The sequence below is a fragment of the Drosophila santomea genome, chromosome 2L, assembly GCF_016746245.2.
Source record: "Drosophila santomea strain STO CAGO 1482 chromosome 2L, Prin_Dsan_1.1, whole genome shotgun sequence".
Classification (NCBI taxonomy): domain Eukaryota; kingdom Metazoa; phylum Arthropoda; class Insecta; order Diptera; family Drosophilidae; genus Drosophila; species Drosophila santomea.
The window spans coordinates 16351167-16379077 of record NC_053016.2 but is presented as its reverse complement, the minus strand read 5'-3'; the positions used below and the strand labels follow the sequence as shown (position 1 = coordinate 16379077).

General features: G+C 44.9%; 3 protein-coding genes across 10 annotated transcripts; 2 read left to right on the top strand and 1 right to left on the bottom strand.

Moving 5' to 3' along the window:
- The first annotated feature begins 334 nt into the window (after positions 1-334).
- LOC120444083 (feline leukemia virus subgroup C receptor-related protein 2) lies at positions 335-19706 on the top strand. 5 transcript variants are annotated; one of them, XM_039623605.1, is made up of 11 exons: positions 335-450; positions 610-729; positions 9507-9845; positions 12188-12299; positions 12464-12566; positions 12659-12883; positions 17060-17201; positions 17348-17544; positions 17613-17737; positions 17899-18009; positions 18158-19706. In XM_039623605.1, exons 3-11 carry the CDS (start codon positions 9701-9703, stop codon positions 18450-18452), a joined length of 1455 nt encoding a protein of 484 aa, XP_039479539.1. In that variant the 5' UTR covers positions 335-450; positions 610-729; positions 9507-9700; the 3' UTR covers positions 18453-19706. The 5 variants fall into 5 exon arrangements, with proteins under 5 accessions (XP_039479539.1, XP_039479537.1, XP_039479538.1 ...); XM_039623603.1 differs by lacking the exons at positions 335-450; positions 610-729 and adding an exon at positions 6467-6588; XM_039623604.2 differs by lacking the exons at positions 335-450; positions 610-729 and adding an exon at positions 6895-7163.
- Positions 19686-24793, bottom strand: LOC120444082 (anillin). 2 transcript variants are annotated; one of them, XM_039623602.2, is made up of 12 exons: positions 24552-24793; positions 24132-24446; positions 23590-24069; positions 23142-23508; positions 22729-23079; positions 22499-22670; positions 22202-22337; positions 21958-22134; positions 21645-21863; positions 21222-21591; positions 20786-21084; positions 19686-20723 (listed from the first exon to the last, which is right to left on the bottom strand). In XM_039623602.2, exons 1-12 carry the CDS (start codon positions 24567-24569, stop codon positions 20004-20006), a joined length of 3624 nt encoding a protein of 1207 aa, XP_039479536.1. In that variant the 5' UTR covers positions 24570-24793; the 3' UTR covers positions 19686-20003. The 2 variants fall into 2 exon arrangements, with proteins under 2 accessions (XP_039479536.1, XP_039479535.1); XM_039623601.2 differs by having other exon boundaries at positions 23142-24069.
- Positions 24794-24936: 143 nt separating this feature from the next.
- LOC120444085 lies at positions 24937-27393 on the top strand. Of its 3 annotated transcripts, none has more exons than XM_039623608.1 (4): positions 24937-25082; positions 25403-25517; positions 25580-25847; positions 26204-27393. In XM_039623608.1, the coding sequence occupies exons 2-4, from the start codon at positions 25423-25425 to the stop codon at positions 26669-26671; spliced, it is 831 nt and encodes a 276-aa protein (XP_039479542.1). In that variant the 5' UTR covers positions 24937-25082; positions 25403-25422; the 3' UTR covers positions 26672-27393. The 3 variants fall into 3 exon arrangements, with proteins under 3 accessions (XP_039479542.1, XP_039479543.1, XP_039479544.1); XM_039623609.2 differs by lacking the exon at positions 24937-25082 and adding an exon at positions 25106-25205; XM_039623610.2 differs by lacking the exon at positions 24937-25082 and adding an exon at positions 25253-25323.
- Positions 27394-27911: the final 518 nt, after the last annotated feature.

The window sequence follows — 27911 nt, the reverse complement described above, 5'->3', positions numbered from 1 at the left end:
GCAGCTGAGCACGGTCCACCCTAATTCAGCGGCAACTGCAGACAGAAAACGTTGCATACTTTCAGGCGGCAGCTGATGTATGCCCTGATTAAGGAATGGCTTATTATTGAAAATGAAATTTCATTAGTTACCAAAATTACCACTAAATATTAATTATGATTCGGTCAGTTGCCTGCAACCGTTCTTGTTTGTACCTGCGCAGTGGAAATCCCGGAGAGCCACCAGCATCCATAGAATCCACAGCATCCGCGACAGCTGATTGCTGCGAGTGGATCGCAAGCGCACGACTTATAAAAGGGACCGAGTCAATAGGATTCCAGTAGTCCTGTTCAGCGATTCCTCCCCAAAGTATTGGTCCTTAGAGAAGCAAAAAGGCCGAGACAGCAGCAGCAGTATCCGCAGAAAAGGAGGCAACTTTTGCAGTGCAGAGCAAATATTTAAAGTGCCCCAGTACGTGTGCTTGGTTCCAAGCTTCGCTCGAATCGAAAGTGGGCTGACTGACAGTGCCGTGAATTGTACCAGTTTCCCTACCCTTCTAATAAATTAATTCCGTTTCGCACTTTTGTTCCTTGCTCTAAAACAAACACAAACGTAAACGCACAATTGCAGCTCAAGGCTCTGCTGTAAAGGACGGTAACTCATTTTGGCGCGCCAAGCGAAGATATCCGGCTATATCCTGCATCCTGCCAGGTAGATTGAAAAGCGCGAGGAAAGGGGCTTGAGGCAAGGGTAAGTAATGCGGCAAGCGTTTTCGTCTCATTTGATTGCAATTAAAAGAAATTGCTGTAATTGCGAGTTGTGAGGGGTAAGTGGTGCGATGGCGCCCGAGCAGGGACCTTCCGATTCGCCGAGGCATCAACAAGCTGCCAGACGCCCTGAAAGACTTGAGAGGTGCAAACGTGCCAAAGAGATAAGAGGCTGAGGCAAATAAAAACAAATGTGAACGAAACTAAAATCCATAAATTGATTTTTCCGCCAGCAAGAGCAAAAAACGAGTGCAACAACGGATAAATGTGTTGCCCAGATCCGGGTCCAGGTGCCTTAACATTTTTCTCCTTTCCACTTTGGCCAGCCAAGCCGAGCCAAGCCAACCCCAGTTGAACAGAGCTAGACAATTGCAAAACACAGACGCAGAGGCATCATCCTTAACCCCGGTTCCCGCTCTTAACCCACACAGCTGCCCCTGTCCAAAGCTCCGGCGCGGCAAGGATGTACGAGAGCAACTTGAATGCCATGCCACACCACACCACCGTGTCGGTGTGTTAGTGTGTTGGTGTGTTGGTGTCTGGCCCGCAGCACTTTTCAATGTGTGCCACTGCCTCCCCGTCTGTGTGGATTCCAGCTTGTGACGTAATGTTTGGAGGTTTTTGAACTGAAGCACTCTCACAAACACGCGGCCACGCACACAGGTACACGAATGCCCCAGAACGAAAAGCATTGAATGCTTAAGCCCATTACAGCTTCAGCTTTAATTGCCACTTCGCCCAGGGCCATCTATTCTGACTTTCAGCGGAAAGGACTCCGAGTAAACTCGGAGTCCCATGCAGATCCTAGTTAGCGCATTGTTCAATGCTCAAATAATATTTTTGTGAACTCGTCTTAAATAATTTGCCTACCTCTTGATTTGGCGCATGAATTCAGTGCTTGTCAAAAGTGGCTGCACCCAAAGTATATATTTATTTAGGGTTTTTGTGTAAAGTTGCACCAAGCTTTTTAATAAATTGCTTGTAATTTCTCAAACTATTAGCTTAAAGTTCGCCATTCGCTGAAGTATTTTTCGTTACAACCAGCTCTATTAAATTTAATTTGCTAGCTTAATTCTAACATATAATATATAACAGCATTGGCATATTTACATCGGCTAAAAATGCTTTCCTTTAAAAATACAAAAAAATTAAAACTGTGGGAAAAACTGTGATTGAGCTCTATGTAGGTTAGCACAGCGTCTATAGAAAAGTAAAGTTATTGTAAAGTTAATTATCCCCTTAAAAGTTGTATGCGTTGACAGTACAAGTTTACTTTTATATGCAACAATTATTTTTTGCACTCAATTTCAAAATACTAGTTAACTGCGTGTTCGAATTTTATTTGACAGACTTTACCAAGAGCATTTATCAGTTTCTGTAGCCAGCCGCAAGTTATTTATCGCTCGCCTAGGTCAATTGCCACCTTTCAAGGCCGTTCCTTAAAATAGAACCTAGAACTGAAACTAAGGTAAACCGGTGAGGGTCTGACCTTTTCAACAGCTAATTGAGTGCTCGAGAGCTGCGCCACAGCCGAAGACATGCAACTTTAATGGGCAGCAGCAGGGCGCCCAAGAAAAATATTGATTTGGATCGGGCGGAAAGTAGGCCACTTCCTGCGGGCAGCACAAATGAATTCGAATTTCAAAAGTCGCCATTATAGGTGAGCAAATGCATTTGCAGTGTGCAGCGAGCTAGGTTAATTATGACAAACCGGAGACACTCGCCCTGGCAATTAAGCCCCTTTGTTGCCAGCCATTTGCCATTTGTCAGGCGGTCAGGGGTGCCCACGCTGGACTTGGGTAAACTAAATCCGACCTTGTCCAAGTCCCCAGGGCAGCCGATAAATAAGCGTCCACCGAAAACTAACGAGCGATACATAAATAACCCAGAAAAAACGTTGGAAAAGGGTCAACTGCATTAAATGCCAACTGCATTGGTGAGAAATGAGCCAAGTGCGAGGCGGAAGGAACAAAAAGTGAGGCGCCAGAGACTGCCAGTGAAGTTAATTACAAATGTCCAATTAGGAAGCTGACAAGGCCGATCTGTCCAGAAGCGGAAGTCCTTTTTGATGCAATTAAAAACGCATCTGGCCGCAGTGAGCGAAAGCCGAACAAAACTGCATACTAATCGCAGGAGGCAGCCGAGAATTGCATAATTGGGCCGCAACTGGACCCCATTCCTCCACTAATCGGCAAAAGGAGCAACCACAGCATGTGGTTGGTTGGGCATAAAAAAGGGTACCAGACTTGCTCCAGCTGCTGCGGCGGAAACTTTTTCCCTGATAATGGCAAAATCGCAGGGCGTTGGAAAGTATGCTACAAATTTTCGGTCTTTTCGGTACTCGGCGGCTGCTGCTGCTGCTAAAGCTCGTCGTCCATTCTCTTTGTGATGTGCACAAAACTCGGGCAATAAAATACAATTTATGGTAATTTATCTAGCTTACTCGTAAGCCCCGTCGTCAATGGCACAAATTTTTTAATTAATAAATAAATGTTGCGGAAATTATATCGCAGTTAGGCGCTGCCATTGTGCACGTACATACATAATTACGCGATTTGCAGAGGATTAAGTGCGCCTAACAAATGCTGTGCCTGCCCCACCGAGGAGGCATTAATGAGCGATTTGGTTTCACAAAGCTCCAGGATTCCCGGATACCACTTATTCCTCAAAGCAAGCACGCAAAAACAAATACAGTGAGGCTTCCCAAGTCGTTAGTATCCCTAAACCTGAAAGAACTAAACGGCAGTGGTCCTAATCGAAATTAATGTCCATTTTGAGGGAAACACTAAAGCACAATAATTTTAATGACTCTAGTCTCAGCAAAAGGCATTCTAAAGGAAGCTTTAATTTTTATACTTTTATAGTAGGCTCTACTACACATTGAAATATTCTACAAATGCCAAAAGTTCGTATTTCAAGAGTCCACAAGAAAAACGAAATAACTTAATCTAAGATTCATTTCCAGGGGCCTTCACCGTGAACCCTTAATATCGGGCCATGATTCTTCCTGTCACTTCCGCTCCATGGAAGCGTGAAAACGTAATCCTCGCAGGGATGTTGATTATGCTTATGATTTGAGGACCGACATTAGCTGAGCTCGGCCACAAATGGCCCAGAGGTGTGGGACGCTCAAATTGGGTGCATAAATATTTCCCTTTCCCTGGGTCCTTTGCCTAATTGGCCCAAGGATTGCGCTGGAATTTGCGATTCATTGTGTCCGCCGGCCACTTGTCAGCAGCAAATTGCATTTCGAATTCAGCTGGCCGACTAAAGTGAAATCGAGACAAAAGCCGGCGGAACGCGAATGCAATTGTTTCCAGCGAGGCGCATGAGAAATGTTGCAATCGCCCCTCGGGCGCAGCTTTGCACACTTCTCAAGTGGGTAAGTGGGTGGAACTGGTTGGAACTGGGAGGAACTGGGAGGAACTGGACGGGTGGAAGTGGGTTAGGTGGTGGGTGGGACTTAAAAGGATTACGGGCGGGTGGCGAAGTGAGAATCCATTAGCAGCGTATACGGTTGTTGATTCCGCCAAAGAGTGTGGCTCGCACTCACGCCTTCTCCCAACAACCAGGTGCCACTGTGTGGACACCGACCAGCTGGGTGGTGGGGAATCTAACGTGGACTCCTCTGTTCACAGTTGGCCATATCATCCCTTTTGTTGGTCGATCGTCAGCAGAATGAAAGATTGACTAAAGCTCTGTGTGGAATGCAAAGAACTTGTTACATCGTTTGCAAATACGCATTTCCTTGCCCATTTTCTTTTTTTGAATAATGATTTTTTCTTGAAAATGCAAATGCTAGAAAAAATGGCAAACCACATACTTGACCACAATTCTTTTTAATCAAATCAAACCCATTTAGATGAAGCGAACCTACTTTTTGTATTCTAAGTATAATGTGATTTTATCGGATACGTAGTTTATTTATAGAGCAGGTAAATAAATTATAGCTTTAATACCCGATTAAGATTCAACCATTAAAGGCTCTAAGTAAACACGTTAATATATATGTTAATGGGTACCCGGTACCCGGTTGGGGCAAAACCTTGGATGGTTTTCCATACTCGCAAGGTCATGAAGGCAATGAATCGTGACCACTCCACATGACAGGGAAATCGGTGGAAATCATCCGATCAACGGGATGTCCAAGCACTGAGGCGCTGCTATATGTCAATAGTAGTAATTCCCTTAATGCACTAATCGGCCTAATATCTCGTTTAAATCTTATCAGCACTTGAATTACGAGCTTATCATCGGCGAATGAGTTGAAGAAACTGATGGGGCCGCACAAAATATTCGCATAGCCGGGTGACAAAGTACAAATCGGTGATAAGTCCGGTCTCCGAACGTGGCACTTCAAAAAACTAAATGAACGTTTTTAAAGTTTTAATTAAACTCTTTATCCATACTAGCTGGCTATATTCGATTAGTGTTTTGATTTAGCTTTGAGCATGTATAAATAAATGCATAAACGCTCTATGACTATCACAAATAATGTTCACTGTAAAGGTACCAGTAAAGACTTAGAACAAATGTTTCAATCAAAAATATGATGTATTATAATCCCCTCTTACTATTTTCTTTAAACTTTTAATGAAATTCTGAAGGTATACAAAAGTATAAGCAATAATACATATTCTGAAACACATTAATTATATCACAGCCAGTGGTTTTTTCTCCCAGTGTATGGTCTGATGATAGCCACTCGAAACAAATAACAGGGCTTCCAGACCACCCTCACAGCGAATCTCTGCCACCGCCCGGCCGTGTCTGTGCTGATATTTGCATTATAAATAATAAAACATAATAATTTCCCTTAATCGAATAATGACCCCCAACCACGGCGATGGCGTCGCCACCATCCGCCAGATCCGTCCTCCGGACTTTGAGACCAGTGAATCCAGAGAGCGGGGGACGGGGAGACGCCGACGTGAACCGTGGATGTGGTAAGTGGGAAGTGGAAGTTCTCGCAGGCAAATTATTCAATAAAAGCCACAATAAGAGCAAAGTGAAAAATATAGAGACCTGTCCCCCGAAAGAAGAGAGGTGCATAAGTAGCAGAGGGTAGCCAGAAATCCACGTGCTTCGGTCGCTAAAAAAAAGTGGGGAGCGGGTTGCGTCAACGAATAACAGACAATTTAAAATGTATTGCAAATGCAATTGTGTGCCAGGTACAGGGGGGCAGCGGTAAGGTGAACTGCAAAGCGGAGCACTTGGCCTTGAAGAATAACTAATTGGTTACGGTTTGTCTACGGAGTATTAGGCCTTTCTGCATACTTAAGCCGTACTAATGATACTCTTTAGCTTAGGCGGCATTAGTTGCATACATAAAAACTATCTTTTGTTAAAATGTGTTTTTATAAGTATTACAAATTCCAATGCTGTCAACAATTCGTTCTAAATGTGTTACATCCAACACAACTACATTACTTTTTCAAATAAATGGGTTAATTTGTTTTCCCTACCCCAGTTTTTTTTAACTTCTAATAATAATTTATTCTTTCAACTAATATCTATTATTTATTTAACTATTTAATATTGGTCGAAAAAGCAATGTTTTTAGCGTTATAGGGTGTTATATACTATTTTGTGTGGTCTCTAATCAGACATAGGTGAATATATTGAGAAAGTTCCATTTAGGAAGCAAAGTATGTTTATGCATGTGTGAGTGTCGGTTCAATCCAGCGGGCGTTCACTGTGCTGCGCTGAATCACGACAGCTGGACTTTTTTTCGATGAGGGGGCGATGCCAGAAATGAGTGTCCGTGCGCCGGGCACAGACGTAGATCGAGCAGGTGACCGACTTTTGGCGGGCACCGTGGGACTCCGGATTTACAGCTCAGGTCTGGCAAACGTGTTTCAAATTTGTCACTCGATTCGGCGCGATAATTCGAAAAGAAAATAAACTCAGCAATAAACTCTCGACTGCGACTGAATGCCCTGCGTGGCGGGCTAGGCCCTCGTAAAACAATCAAACGCCTGCGAGTCGCTGTTCTTAGCCAGTTCGCAATCATTTATCACTCCGGGCCCGAAGCGCTGGGCACTCGAGGCGAGTTACTTAGTTGTCATCTACATGGTGGAGTCGAATCAGCTGTTGGCATCAATAACAAGCGAACGAGCCGAAAGCGTTTTGCACACCAACATTTGCGCTCTTGGCGGAGCGTCGTCAAGCGTTTCGAAATCAGTTTCAGTACCACTTTGTCCGTTCGCGATTGCGTGCTCCGTAGTCTTCTCTCCACCAGCACCACCACCGCCATCAGCTGCTCGGATCGGAAGCCTCCGTGCTTGTGTCCAAGTGGGTGAAGTGTGCTCGTACCCCGGTGGTTCAAAGCGGGCGTCAAGGCCATCAAGGCCACTGTCAAGGCCATCGGTTTGGGCCGCAACTATTCGCTCCGTAGAAATCCCCTTCGAAATTTACGTACGTGTGTGTTTTTAACAGCGGGGGTTGAAAATCAATTTCCGATGCCAGGCAATTCGGGAAGTTATTTACGGTGATTTGCAGGTGCACTGAGGGAAATACTCGTAACCAACCCAACTGCAAGTTCCTAAAACAAACGATGTTAGAAGCATCGGAGTGGTGTTAGTCTGGAAAAACGATCACTAGAAAGGTGAAGTGCGGGAAAAACAGATTAGTAAATGGAACAACACTTGTAGCGAGCTACTTAAACAAAAAAAAATTACAGACATTGTATACATTTTAAATATTTAGTAATGGACTGCTGTTTCTGGCCTTCCTTTGAAACGAAACACTCATAATTAGAGAAATATAAAAAGAGGAATATTAATCCATAAATATTATCTTGCATTTTTAAATTAATCACACTCGCTTTGAAGGTTACTGACACCAAATTATAAATTGTTGTGCTAGTATGTCAATGAAATTTTATATAAAAAGCGGACAATATCATTCAACTTATTTAGAAATCACCAATATTGATTGTATAATTTAAATAATATTATAAAAGTGCGAAACAAAAAACCAAGCATGAATACATTTGCAACGTTAATGAGTCTTGAACAAACCATTCAATGAAACGTTTTCTTTAAAGCTGTGAGCTCCCACAACATTGTGGCTGCTTTTAAATGAGCTGTTTTCTTTTTGAGAAATCGCTGTCTAGAATTCGTCTTATCGCAGTTTGAACACTCATCGAATAAAGCGATATAACCGCCCCATTAACGAGTATTTATCTGGGCCAAGAAACACCCACCCCCCGTCGATTGTGTTGGACAATCGGCAACTATGACGCCAATCTCGAGTGTTTGAGAGGCCCTCGGATAATCAAGTTCTTGATTTACGGATTCATTGCGATCCGTAGTGCTCGGGAGGATCGGGGTCTTCGACAGTTGGCCATTATCTCTGCTGGTTGTGCAAAACGACCTCCGGTTGTGCGAAAGCAAAACTCAATGGGAAATCTCCCTTAATTTGCACTTAAAGAGGCAAATTGATTTGAAAGCAGTGATTAGGCATTTTAAATTCAATTGGCTGGCATGCGCTATCAGCGCCAGAACGAGCGATCTAATTAGGCGATATGGAAATGAGGAAAAACTGTTTGCACACGACATGTTTTTTTTACGAAAATCAGTTTCATCTCGCGGCGGCTGCGGCTAATGGCAATAAGCCATCGAAATGCACGTGCCAAATGAGGCGGCGAAACTATCAGCGGAATATAAAGCCCCAAAATAGTGACCCAAATGCAATCGGAATCCGAACCGGAATCCGGAATCCGGCATTCCAATTCAACTGCGGCAGATTGCACTTACCAAGGCCCCAAGCCGAATTCGAAGCCAAATCCAAAGCTAAATCCATCGCTAAACCCGAAGCTCAAGCAATACTAAAGCTAAAAAATCTGAATATCTGAATATCCGGACTCGAAAGTCAGGGCAGAGCAACAAGTGGCATTGAGGGTGAATGCCGCGCTTAAATTTAACTCAATGGCTTTATTAAAGCAAATTACAATGTCACAACAGCAGCAAATGGAAATTCGCGTGTAATCAGCGCAGTCAACAAGCTAATTAAGGCATATTAATATCGGGCTTTACGTTTGTTTGGTTTTTGTTTATCCAAAACCACAGCATTTTGATTTGGGGCTGAAAGAGATCGGCCAACGAAATACAATGGAAATTATGCAAAGTGCCTGGTGCTAAAGGGTATAGAATTAAATTTATGGCGCTTTTTGCTGGTTAACCAATAAAATGGGACATCATATTTAAGTAGATTGGTGACAAAAAACGATACGAGTGTTGTCATATGATTTATGGCTGAAAGGCAATATAGATAGATTACACTACAATTTATTCATTTGTTTTCCCATTTACCTAAGCAGTTTAATCTGAAATTTTCCACACATCTGGTTATTGTTTTAGTAGAACGTGCTGTTCTGGTGATGTCTGGTGACAACTGAACCCAATTTGAATACCAGCTGTTCTAGCTCAAGATAATCTCACCTTGAAGACATAGCTCTCTCTTTTGTGAGACGAAAACCAGAACTTTCAAGTTCATGGTCAACACACAATAGCCTCGTTAGCAGTATCATTTCACGCTAATCCATAAACGCAAACGGATTGTAAGCCACAATGCAAAGTAACTTATTTCGACCGCAAAGAACAGGCATGTTCTATGCAAACACCAGTGGTTAGCTAATTCCCCAATTAAGCCTGTTGATGCAACAATTTCACTGAATCTGCTGCCCGCTTTCGCGCTTCTAAATATTAATTTTTATAATTAAACTCTAAATATTCATATTTTTCGGTCCGCTTGCAGAACCGCTTTTGAACATCAGCTTTAAGCTATCACAACTGCCGGAAAGAACAGAAGCTCAACGACACCACCGATCAGGAAATCGCTGCCACAGAACCACAGAACCACCGCCCACAACCACCACCTCTCCCAGCTGCCAGTAACACCTCCCTCCACCACCCACCACCCAACGCACACAAACCACCAGCGCCCGCTAGATGGATCTGAAGCACAGTGCGGGTGGAGCTGGCGATAACAGCGAGACCTTCATTGCCACCAGCAAGTCCACAGACATGATCACGCCCAAGGAGAAGGAGGGCAAGGGGGTCAAGGCGGTGGGTGGGCCAAACCCTCCAGCCGAAGGTAAGTCATATGCGATCCTCATTATCCACAAAGTGTCCCATTGCATACGGATTCGCACTTTCACCAATACTTTCACTTAGCTCAATACGTTTTCGACAAAGAAGCAGGTTTTCAAAAGCAAGCAAAACTGTATTAAATTTAAGATTAGTCATCTTAGCAACTAGGTCAGTTATCAATACCGTATAACGTTTTATTGAAACGGATCAAAAAATTAAAAGGTAGCAACACTGATCGGTGGACAAAGTTTAACTTGCAAGACTAAGGTATGACTACTTGAGAACTTGGGAACTCAAATACAGATAGTTGCGAATCAAAATAGTTTGATCTCTAAAGCACTTGAAAACGTCAAAATGTAATCAGTTTTTCCACGAATCGTACTAGTACGACCGCAACAGAACTAGTATAAAATTTAAGCGAAATGATTGAGGGGCAACATGAAAGCGACATTCATTTGCTTTAAAAGATACTTTTAAAATAGATATTAGATACTTTCGAATAAATTCCCGCACATTCTGCACATTTATTTATGGCAGCAATTTGCATACCTGCGATCGCCATCTGAACCCAATCCTATAAGTCCTGCACTTCGCCCGCTCATCTGAGACAATGTGGGTGCAATGTGGCATTACTTAAGCACTTGCCTAGCTGGCATTTCATGCCACACAGTCGCGCAGTTGCCTCGCCGCTGCAGCTGAATGTGCACCTGCACTTTGCATGTCGGACCCGAACGAGTATTTTGGCCTAACTGCGCCTCAAGGTAGGCAATAGTATCGCCGTGTTTGTGATTGTGGTGCGGGTGGATTGTGATTGTGGGTGTGTGGGTGTGTGGGTGGGTGAGTGCGCTTATGGAGTGTGCGAAAGGGTGTGCGCAGAGCTGGCATTTGTATGCATTGCAATCGAGGCACCACACAACCACCGCACACAAATGCACTTGGCAAGCCTGCCAAAGCCACAGCCGCACATTCACTTAAAAGCAAGCCTGCTGCAGGCACTGCAAGAAAAAACTGTTACCTTACATAAGATATACATTTCTTTAAAGTAAAATAATTACAAAAAGAAAACATTTATTTAAAATCGAACTTTGACCCTTGTTGAAACCTAAACAATTGTTTTGTTTTACCCCTTTCCATTTTACTTGAAATAAGTAACTAGGTAATCCATATAATACCCTATATTTTTTCGGTGCACTGTAAACATATGTGTGGCCATTGTACCTGAATGTGTTTGTGCATGCACGTGCTTTAACTGAAAAATACAAACAAAGCACGGCATCAAAGCGTTTTGTACTTTCAATGCCATGCAAGCCGAAAAGTTAGCGACGTCCCCTCTGAATTGTCACAAATTGGAACAAAAAAGATGGATATAAATAGACCAAAGTCGATGTATATATATATACACCAGCTGATGCACACGATATGCTGCAAAAAGCCATTTAATTCGAGGTGTAGATTGTATGTAGATTGCCCGTTTTACTTATAATCAAACATTTCAATCAAAAGTATTTGCTGGTGTTTCGTGACTCTCCTGGGAAAACTAAAATTTCTCAAAAATGAACGAATTAAAAGCGAGTGTTACGAGTGCGTGAATAGCCTTTAAATCCAAACCTAATTTAAGCACAAATTTTATTTGTTATTCAAGTTTCATTTAGGTCAAAGCCAAAATGAATCGGAAATAAAAGATATTTATGCAGCTCGACTACACTTAACTTTAAATTTCGAGGAAACCTTTGCAAATGAAATAACTTTTCAGGGCATTATTTCACCTCTTCCAGTCTTCAGTCCATAAAATATTTCGGGTATAAAATGTTTAGCTTACGCCATTGAACTGTATTAAATATCTTCAAAACAATATAATTCAAGCAATACAAAATTACTTAAATCATTAGTAAACCAATAATGGGAAGTCATTTATAAATTCTACAGTAACTTATTTCTCTAGACTGCGTAATACCAAAGATTTTACACCACGTATAAATTAATAGACTGTATGGTACGACTTACATAACTGACATTGGAGGCCTTTAAGTTCTACATTTAGAGAAGTACCGAAAAAGATTCGAGGCACTAAGAAAGCAGAAAGCGCGGATTAACTTGTTACGATAATGGGGCGATAGTGGGCGCCATCATTTGCATGGATATTAGCTTCGGAAAAGACCTTAGGCCCGAGTGGAGGAAGTGAACTAGTGAGTAGTGTAATCCCGTCCCCTGATCCAGCTAATCCGCTGCAGCTACACGAGGTCCTCCTTCGCTTAATGTTGGGATGGGAAGCCTTGGGCCGTGTCAGGAGCACTCTGAAGTGGCTTTCACCTGGCTGGCATTCAATTTCCACTTTCCATTTCTCAGGCTACAAAGTATACGCCCGACGCTGGGCGGTGCTCATCCTCTTTGTGTTCTACTCATCCTCGAATGCCATGCAGTGGATACAATACACCATCATCAACAACATAATAACCCGGTAAGTAAACGGCTTGCGAGGGCGGGTCCTGCGGTTCCGGCATCTTTCGTTCAAAGTTCAAAGCTCATTAAACAACTTGACTTTGGGGCTGCTTAAATTAGCTTAAAGTGCACTTTCTCGCCCAAGAAATTCCCCTAAAATAGTCATTTGGTTCCATCCTGCAGCTACTACGGCATCAGCGACAAGTGGGTGGACTGGACGTCCATGATTTATATGATCCTGTATATACCGCTCATTTTCCCCGGCAGTTGGTTTTTGGACAAAGTGGTAAGTGCGAAGCTACTGATGCAATTATATAAAAGGTTTAGCGAGTTCTAGTTGCGATTTGTGTTAATTTGTTTCATCGGTTTCATTAACAGGGTCTTCGCATCACCGCCCTGGTTGGAATCGTGGGCACTTGTGTGGGGGCCTGGATCAAGGTGTTCTCGGTGGACCCGTCGCTCTTCTATGTGAGCTTCATCGGCCAGTCGATCGTGGCCTTGGCCCAGGTGTGCATCCTGTCGCTGCCCGCGCGATTGGCTGCCGTGTGGTTCGGTCCGGACCAGGTGTCCTCGGCCACCAGCGTGGGAGTCTTTGGCAACCAGGTGAGTGTATACCCGGAACACGCATACGACCCATTTCCGTTCATATCTTTGGGACACTGTAATGCCATGTAAGCCGTTCCAGCATTTTCTTGTGATTTAGTGAGCCGTTGAATTTGCATTAACACAGAAAAGGCAGTGGCCCGCCTCCAACCCATTTTGCTGGATTGATGCAGCAAGTCGGGCAAGGCCAAGTTGGGGCGAGGGCCTAGGACACATCCGGAGAGACGAAAGTGGCTCACTTGGACATTTACGAACCGGCTGGCCTGTGAATCCTGGCCAGTCAATCATGAAATTGCCCGAAAGAGTTGCGAACTGGCGCACAAGTTAAACAAAACCGACAACGGCAGGGACGACCCGTGTCACGCCTCTTTCCGCCTCAATGGCTCCCGTTGGTAATGCATGCGGAAGGCTCTTTGAGTGGGTTCAATTTGGCGCACTGCATCCGCATCTCTGGCCAGCGGCAAGAGGTTCAATTTATTCAGCAGCGACAAACAAACGAAATGACCTCACCGAAATTCGCCGAGCTTAAGTGATTGCCCGAGTACCTTCATTGTCGTCATCTTCTTCTATGTTCCAATGGGACTTGACAATTGAAATGTCGCCGTAAGAGGAGGAGGAGGCTGGACGAGATGGGCTGGGCTGGGCTGGACTGGGGGGTAACATGCATTATGCGGTTGCAAGTGCACAATTCGAGCTGGTGGCCAACCGAGTTCTTGACTTTTTAACTGCATGAGTTACTTAGTGACTAGGACATTTGGAATTTGGAAAATAGATTTATTTAGTTGTTTCCCGAATTAAGGCCAATCTGTAGTTGCAACCAATAGATGCATTTTCGTCGTTTCACTGGAAATTCCCAGTTCAAATGTACAACTACTTTTTTTGGATCAGAATTAGTGTTTTTTTATAAAATGATAAATATTTATTTATTTGTTTTATTTAAAAGCTATAATAGCTCAAAAAGTAACGTCAATTTTAGATATAAACTATAGCGTTCCTATAGTCGAGTGTCCCGATTATCAGATACCCGTGACTCAGGCAAATAATAAAACGAAAATCAAAAACGAATCAAAATCACAATTTTTAACATCAGTAAACTATTTCTGCATGCTTTATCTTAGCTTCCTAGCTTTTATAGTTTCTGAGATCTTGCTACTCATACGGACAGAGAGACGAACTTGGCCAGATCGACTCGGCTATTGATCCTGGTTAGGAATAGATGTTACTTTATATGATCGCAAACGCTTTCTTCTACCTTCTACATATTTTTCAAAACTAGTAAGCCCATTTATTAGGAGTAACGGGTATAATAATTTAATTGTTTGATGTAACATTTTGTATACCTTAGATAGTGTGCATTTACACAGAACTGAACATGCCACTGCATGGCATATTGAGTGTACTTTTTGTTTCGGCAGGTTATGGGCTTAAACACCGCAAAACAATTAGGCCGCTTGCTTAGCCATCAGCCAACAGTGTCAGGTGCGCCGGTGATGAATGACAATGGCGCTGCTGAAAGCCAAGGACGGAAGAGGGTGCCTGGAAATGGGAATGGGAAAGTGGAGGGCATGGAGGGTATGGAGGATGTGGAGCAGTTTGCTCTTTATGTTGATTTACGAGCGCGTCGTGCAGGAGGACTGAAAGTGCAAATATGGGGTTCAAATATCCAGAGCTGGCTTGCACCTCCACTTGCACCTCCACCTCCACATCAACATTCACTGACATCCCGACAAGACACATTGCATCCTAAACGCACCTGTGCGTCATATTTGTCTTTCACTCGAATGCAGATGAAAAGGCTTATAATTTCCGTTCGTCCCAGGTAGGAAGTCACAATGGGATGTGACATTGTGAGGCTGGCAACGTGATGATGACGAGGACGGGGCGATGATGTGGAACAGTGGGCCGGAAGGCGAAGGGCTTAAAGCCAGTCCGGGTAATCTCTTGCCGGAATGCCAAGTCAAACTTGTGCCCGAAAAAAAAGAGCCTTCTAAAAAACGCAGCATGGGGCCACGTAGGTGGCCCACATACCGAGTGACATTGAATGCGAACGCCCAGCCACCCACTCAATCGCCTTGGCAGCCTTATCTGGCAAGGACGACGCACCACACGCTCTTGGAGCCACCAAGAGCCACCCCAAATCTCTGATTTCTGACTGGCTGAGCCGGGCTGAAACGGATTTGGCGGAGGAGCATTGTTGCAAGAGTGCTGAGCAAACACAGTTTCTTATCCCTCCGCTTTTTTTATCCCCTCACGCTGCTCGTTTTTTTTCCGGATGGCCATGTAAACACGGCCGGAACAAGTTGTGCCACCAAGTCGAAAATAACGTTCTCCAGGGCCGCCAGCGAACATTCCGCCGAAGCAGTTGGCCAACCGGCAGTCCCTCCAAACTGGGCTCAGACGTTCGATCCGTCTCCAGCCGAATCAAATATTTACTGGAGGGGATCAGACTGCAGCCTGGGGTCCCACTCGAATGTCCTTTTGCGCTCCCTCGTTAAATCCCAAATGGCTTAGGGTATGGCAATGGAGATGAGCTCCTGGTTTATGACCAACCTCTCGAATACATTTATGCAAATGGCTGCAATTCTATGAATCAGCTCGGACTCAATTTACCAAAGTACATATTTCAAAATCACATTTATTTTTCACTCGATTATACCAATACACAGTTTCATTGCCGAATCAGGCGGACTTATATAAATTTATACGTTCCAGCCAACTGGAACCTTGACATTTATCGCGGGAAAATTTTCATTGACAAACTGGACTTACATATATGAAAATCTTTCACGAGGGAATATTTCTCTTCACAACTTTTGAATTGCCATGCCATTTTAAATACACTTCTGGAACTCCTTTTGGGAAGTTGCAGGACGGCAAACTATGATTTTCTACCTGAAAAGGGTTTCCATAAGAAAAAGTCCCCGATTGCAGCGCAATTTGCGAACATTTTCCGAGGTAAACCCAGATTAATGCGAAATCTTTGGCTTACCCGGAATAATCTCGATTCCTAAAGTCGCGCTGCCATAAAGTAGAATGGCAATCTCCTAGGTAAAGTTGGAAAAACTGATTATGTTTGCGTGCTCCATTAAAGGGTGGCTCTATCCGAAACACGGACTACCTGCAGCTTCGGCATCGGTGTCTGTTTGGCCACGATAAAGCCAAAGGTCAGTGGGAATTGAGTTTTCCCCTTACCCCATTGGTTTTTCTTTGTTTGGGAAAACCAAAAGATATGGCCAAAAAGTGAAGCTCTGCTGAGTTTATTGTGTGTGGAGCTGAGCTGTTCAACCGGCTGACATTTTCTTTGTCGTCTAAATGAAAACAATCGGGACTCAGGTGATTATTTTTGCACAGAAGTATAAGGCTTCAATTCAATTAAAATATACAAATTCGCCGAAGACTTTTTCTAATTAAATAATCCTTTTATGCGACTGGATTAAAGCTTTAGTTTCGAGGACATATGAATTTAATTTTTCGCCACTAATAACGCTTTTACGGTCCAATTTATTTTCCTGACAGTCAAATGTCAGTTGGCCCTAAATACCGCCATTGCCGATTTATAGTTTGCCGCTTAAACCGATTTATAGCAAAAGAAAAAATGGTTTATAAAATACCTTTATCGCCGGAGGAGCTCGACTGAAGGACACCCTATGATCATGAATACCCTTAGAAAATGAATAAGAAGTAGTAGCTTCTTGACGTTGAAAACGGCTTTATTTATTTCAAACTACTTGAGCGAATAAATTTTTTGTGATAAAGAAAATGCTCGTTTCTCATGCGTTACATATTTCCCCGCGAGTCCTGGGAAATAACAAAAAATTCGTATGGCTCAACGTTTGTGCATTGGTGTGTGCGGAAAAAACGGAGCTGTCGCAGTCGTACATCTATTTTTTCGCCTGGAACAGCACAAACTTTGACGCAAACAAAAACAGAGAGTTACTGTGAATTCCGGCATTGGGGCAGTAGTATGCATCTATCCGGGCCAGGCCCACCATAAATCAATTTCACAGTTGCAGCGTGAAGAACACCAGTCCAAAGTTTTGTGTTGGGGCGATGAGGAAAGGCCGGAAGCAGGGCAAAAACATCGGCGGATTTAGAGACAGCGTCGGAACCGGAAACAGTTTTCCCTTTGAGCAACTTGCGTACTATCGAGAAACTCGTTCTCTCTTTTATTTTCAGCTGGGCGTGGCCGTGGGCTTCGTGCTGCCCCCTATGCTGGTGCCCAATTCACCGGATCTCGAGACGGTGGGCAGTGATCTGCAGATGATGTTCTACTTGGTGGCCGGACTCACCTCCATCCTGCTCGTCCTAATGGTGATATGTAAGTTTAAGTCTTCAATGCGCATTATTTTACATTTGTACATTTCATGATAGGTAAAGTGCCTTCAAAATATTGCATATCCTTCACATCCCTTTCACATTCTCATACGAAATGATAATCCCATAATAAATCTCTACTTTCGGCAGTTTTCCAGGACAAACCACCCACTCCGCCATCCGCCGCACAGGAGGCAGCCCAACTCTTGGAGAGTTCCGGAGCGGAGCAAGTCAGCTTCATGCAGTCGCTGAAGAACCTGATGACCAACCGGAACTTCATCTTCCTGCTCCTCTCCTACGGCATCAATGTGGGCGTCTTTTACGCCATTTCCACGCTCCTGAATCCGGTACGAGCGCATACTCTCACTCTCACTCTCACTCGATTAATGAACGGCTAATGGGGATTTTTTTCCAGGTGGTGCTGAAGTATTATCCCGGCCACGAGGTGGACGCCGGACGTATTGGCCTTAGCATTGTGCTAGCCGGGATGCTGGGCTCCGTGGTATCGGGCATTGTGCTGGATAAGACGCACAAGTTCAAGTGAGTATAGCCGCAAGCAGCATATTAAAACTCATTACGCATACGACCTGTGGCCCCGCTGAGAATGGGCTGCTTAAGAAAACTTTAGCACAGCACTTGCAGAAGTTGTTATTTATTGAATGAGATGCTTTCTCAATGCGCTTAACCTCCATTTCATGCAGGGAAACGACGCTGGCGGTCTACGCGCTATCAATGGTGGGCATGTGGATCTTCACCTTCACCTTGGACACAGGTCACATAGCGGTGGTCTATCTGACGGCATCGCTCCTCGGGTAAGTCCAGTCTAGCCCAGTCAGGCAAATAGGTTTAGCTATTTCTCATTGAATTCCTATTGGAAAAGGAATTGATATCAGTTGTATATGTGATCAAACTGCACGTAGACTACTCTTAATGGTTACTCCGTGGCTTAATCCCTCACAGCTTCTTTATGACTGGTTACCTGCCTGTGGGCTTTGAATTCGGAGCCGAGCTGACCTTCCCGGAGCCGGAGGGCACCTCCTCCGGACTGCTCAACGCCTCTGCCCAAACCTTCGGCATATGCTTCACGCTCTTCTACTCGGAGCTGTTCACCACGTTTGGCGACATAGCCGCCAACATAACCATGGCCGTAATGCTGATCGTGGGCACGATAATCACGGCCATCACCCAGTCGGATCTGCGGCGCCAGAACGCCCAGGTGCCGGCGGCCAGCGGGGCTGGGGCTGGAATCCCATAGGAAACTTAGGCCGATACGGCGACAGTCTTTTATGTATAGTATTCTACGCATATCGTTTTACTGATTAATTTATTTGATTGTTTACGTTTACTGTACATTCCGTTGTAGTCTTAAGTGTTGAATTTTAAAATGTTCATTAAAGGTGCATAGCAACATACACACGAACAAGAACAAGAACAGGACACGCACACACGCACATACCAAATATGAGTAAGCTTAGGCAGTTATTTTTTCAATTTTATATTGGCCACCGATTACGGTTTAGTGCTTAGGTTAGATGAATCTAAATTCAGCAGCCCCGAAACTTGCATCGAAATTGAGCTTTATCTTTGTGTTGCCACTGCACCACCAACCACCAACCACCAACCACAGCCAAGCCACACAGTACAGACAAGTGTTACATATATGGAAATATGCCCAGTATTATACCCCTAATATTCTAGCGAACGTTGACAGTTTTATTGCTAAACGGAGTATCCAAAGCAGTTTGAGGCGGTGTATCCGAATCCAGCGAATGCATTACCGAACAGTAGCTGCTCTCGTTTTCGATTGTTCCCTCCTTCCGCCACAGAGTGTGTACATAATACATAATATGCATAATTGTATTCCGAACCCGATCCACCGAGGGCGCTGCTACTGTTGTACAAAGCACAAGTATATCCTGCATATCTGGCAAACTGTAATATTTTGGAGGATTTACAACAAACAGCAGATTCAAGTCAAAATATATATACATACCTATACGAAATATATATAGAATATCTATACATTTGATAGCGTTGTGAACTAGAGGAAACCCACACTAAACACTCCGCCGACGGCAATGCGTAATCCACTTTTGTAGATAGCCTTTAGGCCGACGGCCAAGTGACAAACGTAAGGAAGTTATGAAGTTATCTTCGACTTAAAGTCAATTCAGATGGCCAAGGAGCAGACACACTGAACTACCTGACATGAACCACCTACACAGTACAGAAAACCGCGCGAGACGTTTATCTCAAACGGATCGGATGCGGAACCACCTGGTGCCGAAGCCGAGATAAGCACTAGAACAACCGGCGTCGTGATAACACGCTAGCTTTAACTCTCACTTGTTGTTAGATTCCGAATGGTCAGAGATAGAAAGATAGTTAACACGCGGAAGCCACGTAGCGATTTCTTCATAACCAAGAGTTCTTGCAAATCGATATATGTGAATGTAAATGTGTACGTGTATAAAAGTATTCAATAAAATATTAAATAATCAGTGTCTAACTGGCGTTAGTGTTTTAATGGGTTTTACACATATTATATATTTAGCGAGACATCCTAAATTTATTGTACATATGTAAAAAGTTATTTAGACAATACTTTGTCGATATAGACGAACACGAACGTGTCCCACTCCAAGATGGACACGAATAATTTGAATCGGAAACAAAACAAAATGAATACCCATGCAAACGCGATTAAAATAGTAAATTGAGTAACTTAAAAAGAGAAAACTTTTAACAACCCGCCCATTTGTTGTCATTGTCCGTGCTGCTGACAAGATTGCAATGGGTCAGCGTGTCAGTGGGTGGTGCCCCAAGCGCGCAGCAGTGTCAGTGCCTTGTTAAGGTAGGCGCACCATTCCTCGCGCTCCTCCTTTGTGTCGGCTGAGAGAAGATGGCGTACCGTGGTGGTACGTCCGTTCGGTACAATTATCAAGGACTCTTGGTCCGTCTCCAGCGCCGCTCGTTCACACTCCAGCAGCATGGTGTTGAGACGGGCGCAAATGTCGCGCGGTGCAGTGGTCACCTTTTGGGAACTGCAAGAATTCAGATCTATGCTGCCCATTGGCGTCTTGCGCTTCTCATCATCCGGGTACTTCCAGTAGTTGATTACGGAGCCATTCAGATAGCACCAACGACGATGCCATGCGCCAAATCCGGAGATGTCTTCGAACATGGTCAGGAATCCTTTATACTCCACGCTAACGGATAGTTCACAGTTGACCTTCATATGAACCACCCCCTCCAGGGGGCTGACGCCCAGCACCTGGGTCAGCGTCCACGTAGTGCGTTGAATTTCACGCAGCGAGAAAATGGCAAAGCCGTATTGCACCAGCTGCGGCGTCCGTACCACATGTGGTCCCGCCGGACTTTGTACTGGTGGCATCACCAGTCGATTCTCGCCTCCCTTTTTCTTTGGGGTCTTGATGACTCCCTTCTTGTTCAAGTTGATGTGGTACTTAAGCTCGTGCGGCAGCTGATCGCGTTGGGCTAACATGCCATAGATTTCTAGCGTGATCTGCAGACGAATGTTTTACAATTAGAAAGGATATTTGCTTCAGAAAGTGTATCAATATTTACCCTGAAGTCAGCATATACATTGTTCAGTTGCAAGACATCGGGAAACTTGACTGATAGCAAGCCAGGCATTGTGGGTACTGTCTTGGTGGCCAGCACGTGCTCATTGTACTTCAGAAGGCACACAAGATGATGGCCGTTAATGTTGTTTGAGGCCATTTTACGCACGTACTCCTGACGCAGAGGAATGGTTATGTCCTTGACCGTCAGTAAGCCCTTTTCTTTTGGTGCACCCACCGGACGAATACTGTTCTCAACTCTTAAACGCTGAACTTCATCTAAACATGCCTGGCGTCGATGGGCTGCAAGGGTATGCAAGGTTAGATGTGAGCTAAATTTGGCATTGGGACTTTAGGGTCCAATTTCGAATTTCCAATTCGGTTTAATATATTTCCAGGCAAACTATTAGTCTAAGAAATACTCGAATAAAAAAACTTACTTGCAAGAAGCAGATATCGCTCGCCCTCCACTGACTCTGTGGAGCCAGAGAACTCTACGGTGGCAGCGCAAAGGTTCAGGGCCTGACTGGCTTGCCCTATCACCTGCTGCTGCTTGCACACCTCGCTCAACAGCTTTTTGATCTTGTCTTGTGCCTGTGAGGCATCGTTTACTTCCCGCGCATTTTGCATCTCGGCATCGTCCTCGTCGGTCTGGTCAACTATGTCAGTTGCTGCACTGGCGTAACCTGCTCCAACCTGCTGAGGAGAGTCGTACTCCAGTCTGTGCTTGGCATGACAATCGCCTGCTAGAGCTGATCGCATTACCTGCTGCTCTCGACAGATCTTGCGAACCGGTGTAGAGCTGGAGCTCTATAAGCAACTATTATTTAGAATTTTGTTTTAAATATAATTAGTTAACTTACGTTGGCGCTCTGCTGGCGGCGATAGAAGCTGACCGTGTGCACCAGGGTAACGAGGTTGTCGTTGTCCTGGTTAACACTTAACTCCGACTTGACCGGCTGGGCACCACTGAGCAGCGGCGTCTGCAGGTCTACCATCTCATGATGCTCCTCGATAGGCGTGCAAGAAGAAGCTGGATTCTTTCGGAATGAAAAGCTGTTTGAGGCCGTGGTTCCTTTGCTCTGCCAAATTAATGTATAATGTATATTAATAATGTACAAAGACGTATGTATAATTGCTTTGATAGGCAAAGAAACTGATTTAGTAAGTACTTACGCCCAAGGACAGACGACTGCCATTTTGCTCATCCCCGCTGTCGCTCTGGTCATCCTGAGTGCTGCCATAGTCCTCGACAAGTGCTTCATCCAGATAATCATCGATGCCCGCAGAGACCTGCGACGAGTTCAAAGAGCTGTCGTCGTAATACATGTCCTGGTCCGCATAGCGCACAGTCTGTAAAGGTGTGAAATCTTGTTAATGGAGACCACCCGCTGTGTTGCCAGTTTCTACCTGCACTTACCTTCTTGCCCGGCTGCTGTTGCATCTCCGCTTCGTTGCGCTGCACTGCACTCATTATCTCGCGACCAAGACTGCCATTGCACATGCCGGCGCTACTGTCCTCAGTCTGCGACTGGTCTTCGGACTCATCCATGCAACTGCACGAATCAAAGATAAACGGTTAGTTAAAAAAGCGATTTTATTGTTGGTCTTGTCTAGGGGATGGGGTTTAAAGCTATGTGTTATATGCCTATCAGTCTTAGAGTGCTACTCGATGCAAAGCAGAAATAGCAAGCAGGAGTAACATTTGTCAGCGCACCTTTCGGTTTCCTCCTCATCCAGTTGATGGCTGTCATCCGTAGCTGAGGCAGTTTCCGCGGCACAGCAGTTGTCACCGCTGGAGTCGAGGTCGGACAGGGCTGGATAGAGTCGATCCGAATGCGATTTGCGGGCTCGCTTCGAATCCTCGTCAGTGATGGGCGCATCACCAGCTGAAATTGCGGATGTATAAGGACAAGTCCTTAGAATAAGGGTTTAGTCATTTCTTACGTGATCGCCTCTTGCTGCTGGCGGGTGAGAGACCTGCGATGGGCGGCGGTGGAGGCGGTGGCATGGGCCGCACTACTTTGCTAGGAGCTGGAGCGGGAGGTCGAGCTTGAGGAGCCCCCGAACTGACGGATGGTTGAATGTCAAAGAGCTCCTTTTGTTTGTTAAAGCGATTAGAAATAATCTGCATGTCTTCCTGCCGTTGGCGATCAATGTCCTTGATTCGCGTCTCTGCACTTGATTGCGCATTTGCCACCAAAGCGGCCACCTTGTCACGCAACTTGCTTTCTGGTTTTGGCTTGGTCGCTGCAACCACGTTAGTAGCTGTCACCGGATGCACTGCAGCCAAATGTTCTGTTAACAAAGGAAGGTGAGTATTGTCGCTTTATTAAAAATGAAAGGGCCGCTAAACTTACGTTTCACCTCTTCCGCTCGGATTTGTGTAATACTGGGAGCAGATCCTATGGGCGCCATCGGCAACATCGCTTTGTTGTTGCCCGTTTCAAACAGTTTCATACGCTCCTTCAGCGACAGCTCGCAAGGATCCTTTTGGTTGCGTAGACCTTGCGACTGTCCACCGCTTCCCTTGTTTTCAAAAAGAGCCGCCCGTCCGGAAACCAAGCCGGATTTTACACTAACCGCAGGCGCCGGTGCTGGCTTGGGCGCTGGTGCAGAAGAGACAAAATTTTTGGCGACCTGGCTGACCGTAGTTGATTTCTGGGGCACTGGTGGCTTGGCAGTTAATACCGCCTCTTCCACTTTTGAGGCTGGTGCAGCCTCTTCCTGTTTGGCATAATCATATGTGTGTTTAATGGTTGATGATTCGCGGCGTTGAAAACCTTGTGCCTCCAGAGAGCTTAATACCTTGGGATCCCACTTCAGCTGCTTGGTCCTGGTAGCCTCGTCGACTTCGTCCTTCTTGGGTGGCAGTGGAGCTGGACCCTTCTCGGCCCTTCGGCTGGACAAATGCGGTTTCGGTGGAGGTGCTTCAAGGGGTCTGTGCACTTCGTGGTGCGACGTGTCATCCTCCCACTGGTTAATGGTGTCCGCCAAGGCGGCAAGTTTGCCCAACCGCTGTTTGGGTTGTCTGCTGCTACGGTTACCACAGTCATCTTCCTCACCCGTTGTCACATGGAACTGCCCCTCGGTTCGGTGGATTGGCGACGATAGATCATCCGTGTTTGAGTACAGGGCACCCATGCGTTGCAGTCTGCTGCGGGAAGTGTCCCTTAGCCTGGCTAGGGGCTGGTTTATTGGTTCCGCCTCCAGAAGAGGATTCCGAGCACCTCCTTCCTCCTGCTCTTCGTCATCCGTCACCTCCTGCTCCTGGATCTCAACTTGCACCTGAAGGATGTGCAGCAAGGATGAACAAGATGAAATAACTAAGTTAAGGAGAGAGAACTTACACCAATTGGCTTGTCCGTGGTTATGTTTATTTCGATGCCCATATCCAAGTTTTCCTTGTTTACCGCTGTATAGTGACGCAGCGGCTTGGCCGGCGAAGCCTCCAGCGTGGCCTTCCCCAACATTATAACCTTGCCGCCGCCGCTGGCCGTGCTCTGGGCTCCAGGCGACCGGCTCCTCGGGGCCTGGACCCCAGCATCCCCGCCTGAAGAGGAGGCGGCGGAGGAGCTTGGAACGCTGCACTCGGCGAGCGGAAATTTACTGGCGTTGCTGATGCCGAGGGCGCGACTGCGCTGTTCCGCCTTCTCGAGCATGTGCTGCAAGTGAAAATGGGAAATGGCAATGAAAATCCGCGTGTGCCAGCACCAATACCCTTGCAATCCCAGACAAAGGGCTTCGTTGTGTGCGAATTGGCCTCGTACCTGAGTAAACGGGTCCATTGTTCTTGCTGCAGCTGCAAATGCAAATGCGAATCGTTATTGCGCGCACTATGCTATTGAATTCACTGTACTGCTCCACACTCAACGTTGGCAATATTCGACGGATGTTTGTTTATTACTGGCGGGCTTCGCGTCCGTTTGCATTCGAAAATATGCGCGTCGCTTCTGCTCGTTTCGGCGGTTGGCTTTTCAGATGTGTTGAATAATTTTAAAACGACGCGCAAATGCCGTAGGACCCTCAACTGACCACGGTGAAATACCGAATTTAGGTAGAACAAGCTCGTGGTGAGTTTCCGTTAGATGCCACCCTATCGGATTTCGCAGGGTGGCAGCTCTGTCACATCGATTATTAAACCGGTTCGCCAATCGCACATATTTACCAGATAAATGTAGACTGCCAGCTGTTTACGTTTTTTTAAGCGGTTTAGAAAAAAGGATTTTTATTAATGTTTTAAATTAACATCTTAGTTTAATTTACCACGTATCACATTCAATATTTAACTAGCATTGTTGGTAAGTTAAAATTCTGGAATTAAACACAAAATTCACCTTCGTTTTACTGATGAGCTGTGCACGTTGTGCCGTCAGTGCTGTCTGTTTTGGCTTGAATTTTGGCATGTTTGTTTTTATTCAAAGGTTAGTTGTTTCGTTTGTTTTAGTCAATGTAAATAATTTTCGTAAAGCTTTAAATAGTCTTAGCTAGATATAAGAGCAAACTTTACGTTAAATAAAATGAATATTATAAAAATGTTTGGTAAAGTTTTTATTTAAATTTAAATTGTATTTTGAAATGCAATACAATAAACTTTAAGATATAAAATTTGTTTTTCCAGACTTTTTGTAAGCTTTCGTCATGAGTGATCAAAAAACAGTTGATTTGCTGTGGAACTGTGCCTCCAAACTAACCGACCAAACCCACACAGAACGGATCCTGAAATCTTATTACATGTGAGTCCGCTGTTTCTTCTTCTTATACAGCCACTAAACTTGCGTTTATACAAAAAACACAGAACCACCTGCAGGAAACTGGCCCGGCACAATGTCCAGTTGCCGGAGGACAGCTTTGGATCCGCACGCATGTGCTCCCGCTGCGGGAACCAGTGGACGAATGGGAGCTACCAACTCCAGCTCCAGCCACAAGAACTGAAGCAAAGTGCCAAGAACCGGAGACTTATAGCACGGCTAGAAGCCGTGAATAGCAAGCTGGCAAAGGGCGAGATGACTAGCGGAGCCAGGAAACGGGGCAAGTGGCTGAAAAAGCGAATGGCCAGCAACATGGTGAGAGCTAACATCTTATGGAAGAGATGTAAATATAGAACAAAAATTAGTTTCGAGGGCTTAAACTAATTAACATATATAATTATTAATAATAATATTGCTAACCCTAGACACTTAAACCACGATTACCTATTTTTCATATAAAATATTTATGGTTCCAGTATAAATGGATAGTTTAGTTCATTATTGGAGCAAATGAAAATAAGAATTCAGCTTCTGGGTGAATGATATTTATATTTAAATGAAAACAAGGGAATCTGAAACATCTTTAATTATACAGTGACTTTTAGACTTCTACGTGTGACCATATGAACCCAATCCTTGCACTCTAACCATAGCCCAATTCCTTTTTGCAGGCCGTGGACTGCGACGTTTGCCATCACAAGACGATGTTGGCCTTGGAGAAGGGCCGAAAACGCGCCAAAGTTAAGGACACGGAGGGGACTGTGGCAGCCACACAACTTGCGCCAGCGGTCCAAAATAATAAGAAGGCTAAGAAGAAGAAGTCTCAGGCGCCGAATAAAGATATTAATGCAGGCCTGAAAATTCGGATGCAGCAAAAAGCGCCGCAGCAAGAACTTCCCAAATCGTCAGCGCCGCCTAAAAAGGCATCTCAACCAGTCGGAATAGTTGCCCAAAACCCAAGTCAGACGTCGAAGAAGAAAAAGAAGAAGCCTGCCCAGCCAGCGCCAGCCGCACCCAAAACTCAGTCCAAAACGCAGAAACAGAACGTACTACTGCAACTAGCCGCCCAGCTGAAGTCGAACGCGTTTAAAGACGCCAGCAAATCGCAGCAAAACCGCCTGCAAGAGTTCCTCAAGTAGCTGGGTAAACAGCCCCGGCCATGCATTAAAGTACAAAGAATGAAAATACTTGTTATGGCACATAATTAAGCGTTAGCACAATACTAGAAACAGACTCTTTGTGCCGCTTGATAAAGCCAGCCAAGGTGGGAACCTGTTATCCAGTCGCCCGGTCTTCTGGGTCGAAACACGCAACGGCTATGCACTTATCACTGCCTCCCGAGACAAGTCCAGGCGGGGGGACCCAAGGTTGTCCAGATATTGCGCAGCCAACCTGGTCAGCATGCTTAATTTATTTCTCGGAGCGCAACGTTTAATTAAAATTGAGTTGTTTGCCACAGCGTCCTATGAACGCGTCCTTCAAAGCTGCCCTCAAAAAGGGCAGCCGATCGGCACTGGACAGCCCGCTTTATCTGCTGCCGATAGCAAAGAGCACACGCACAGGAGAAGGCTCCAGTCTCGGATGGTCTTCGTCTTGGTCTTCGACCCATGCCTCCACTTCTCCCTTTCTGCGCGGAAGACTCAGATTTCTCGGCAGCTGCGGCAACAACATCTGTCTGCCACATTAGAAGATTTCTGGTTCCACAGACTAGCCTCTGGGCACGAACTTTTTCAGTCATATTTAGAGTGAGCAAAAGGTAGTTTACAGAAATTGTGTAATTTTTAAGAATTTCTCGTTTAAATTAAGAAAAGTTATAATATTAATATGTACAATAATTCCTACTGTTTAATTTAAATAGAATAGAATAAACTGATTATAAACTCGATGAATATGATAAATGTCGAATATAGGGGAGTCAGAATATCGACTAGCGAGTGTATACTGTACACAACAATGTATTTGATGGCACATATAACAATCATAAGACGTTCTTCTTATGGAAGCTCGACCGTAGTTGATCGGCCTGTTTTGCCATTGCCAAAATGGGCATCGTGCTCTCTAAAATATGATATCAGCAGCGTGATCGCTCTCTAAATGTGGCAAGAGAGATACAGTTTTCGGGTGCCTACTGAAGGATGGGGCATCCGAATGGGACACGCCGGTTGGGCGTGGGCACCTAATTCACCAAGCCGGCCGGCCGGCTCTTTATTCCCCCGAAAAAGCACAGTGAAAACGTATAATATGTCAGTGCAACACGATAAAAATTATGATTTACATTTTGATAGGGCGACATGAACAGGAAGCAGTTGGTCATACAAATCGCAGTACTTCTAATCAAATCATTTTCGGATGGTAATCATGTTAAGCAAACTTCTTTTG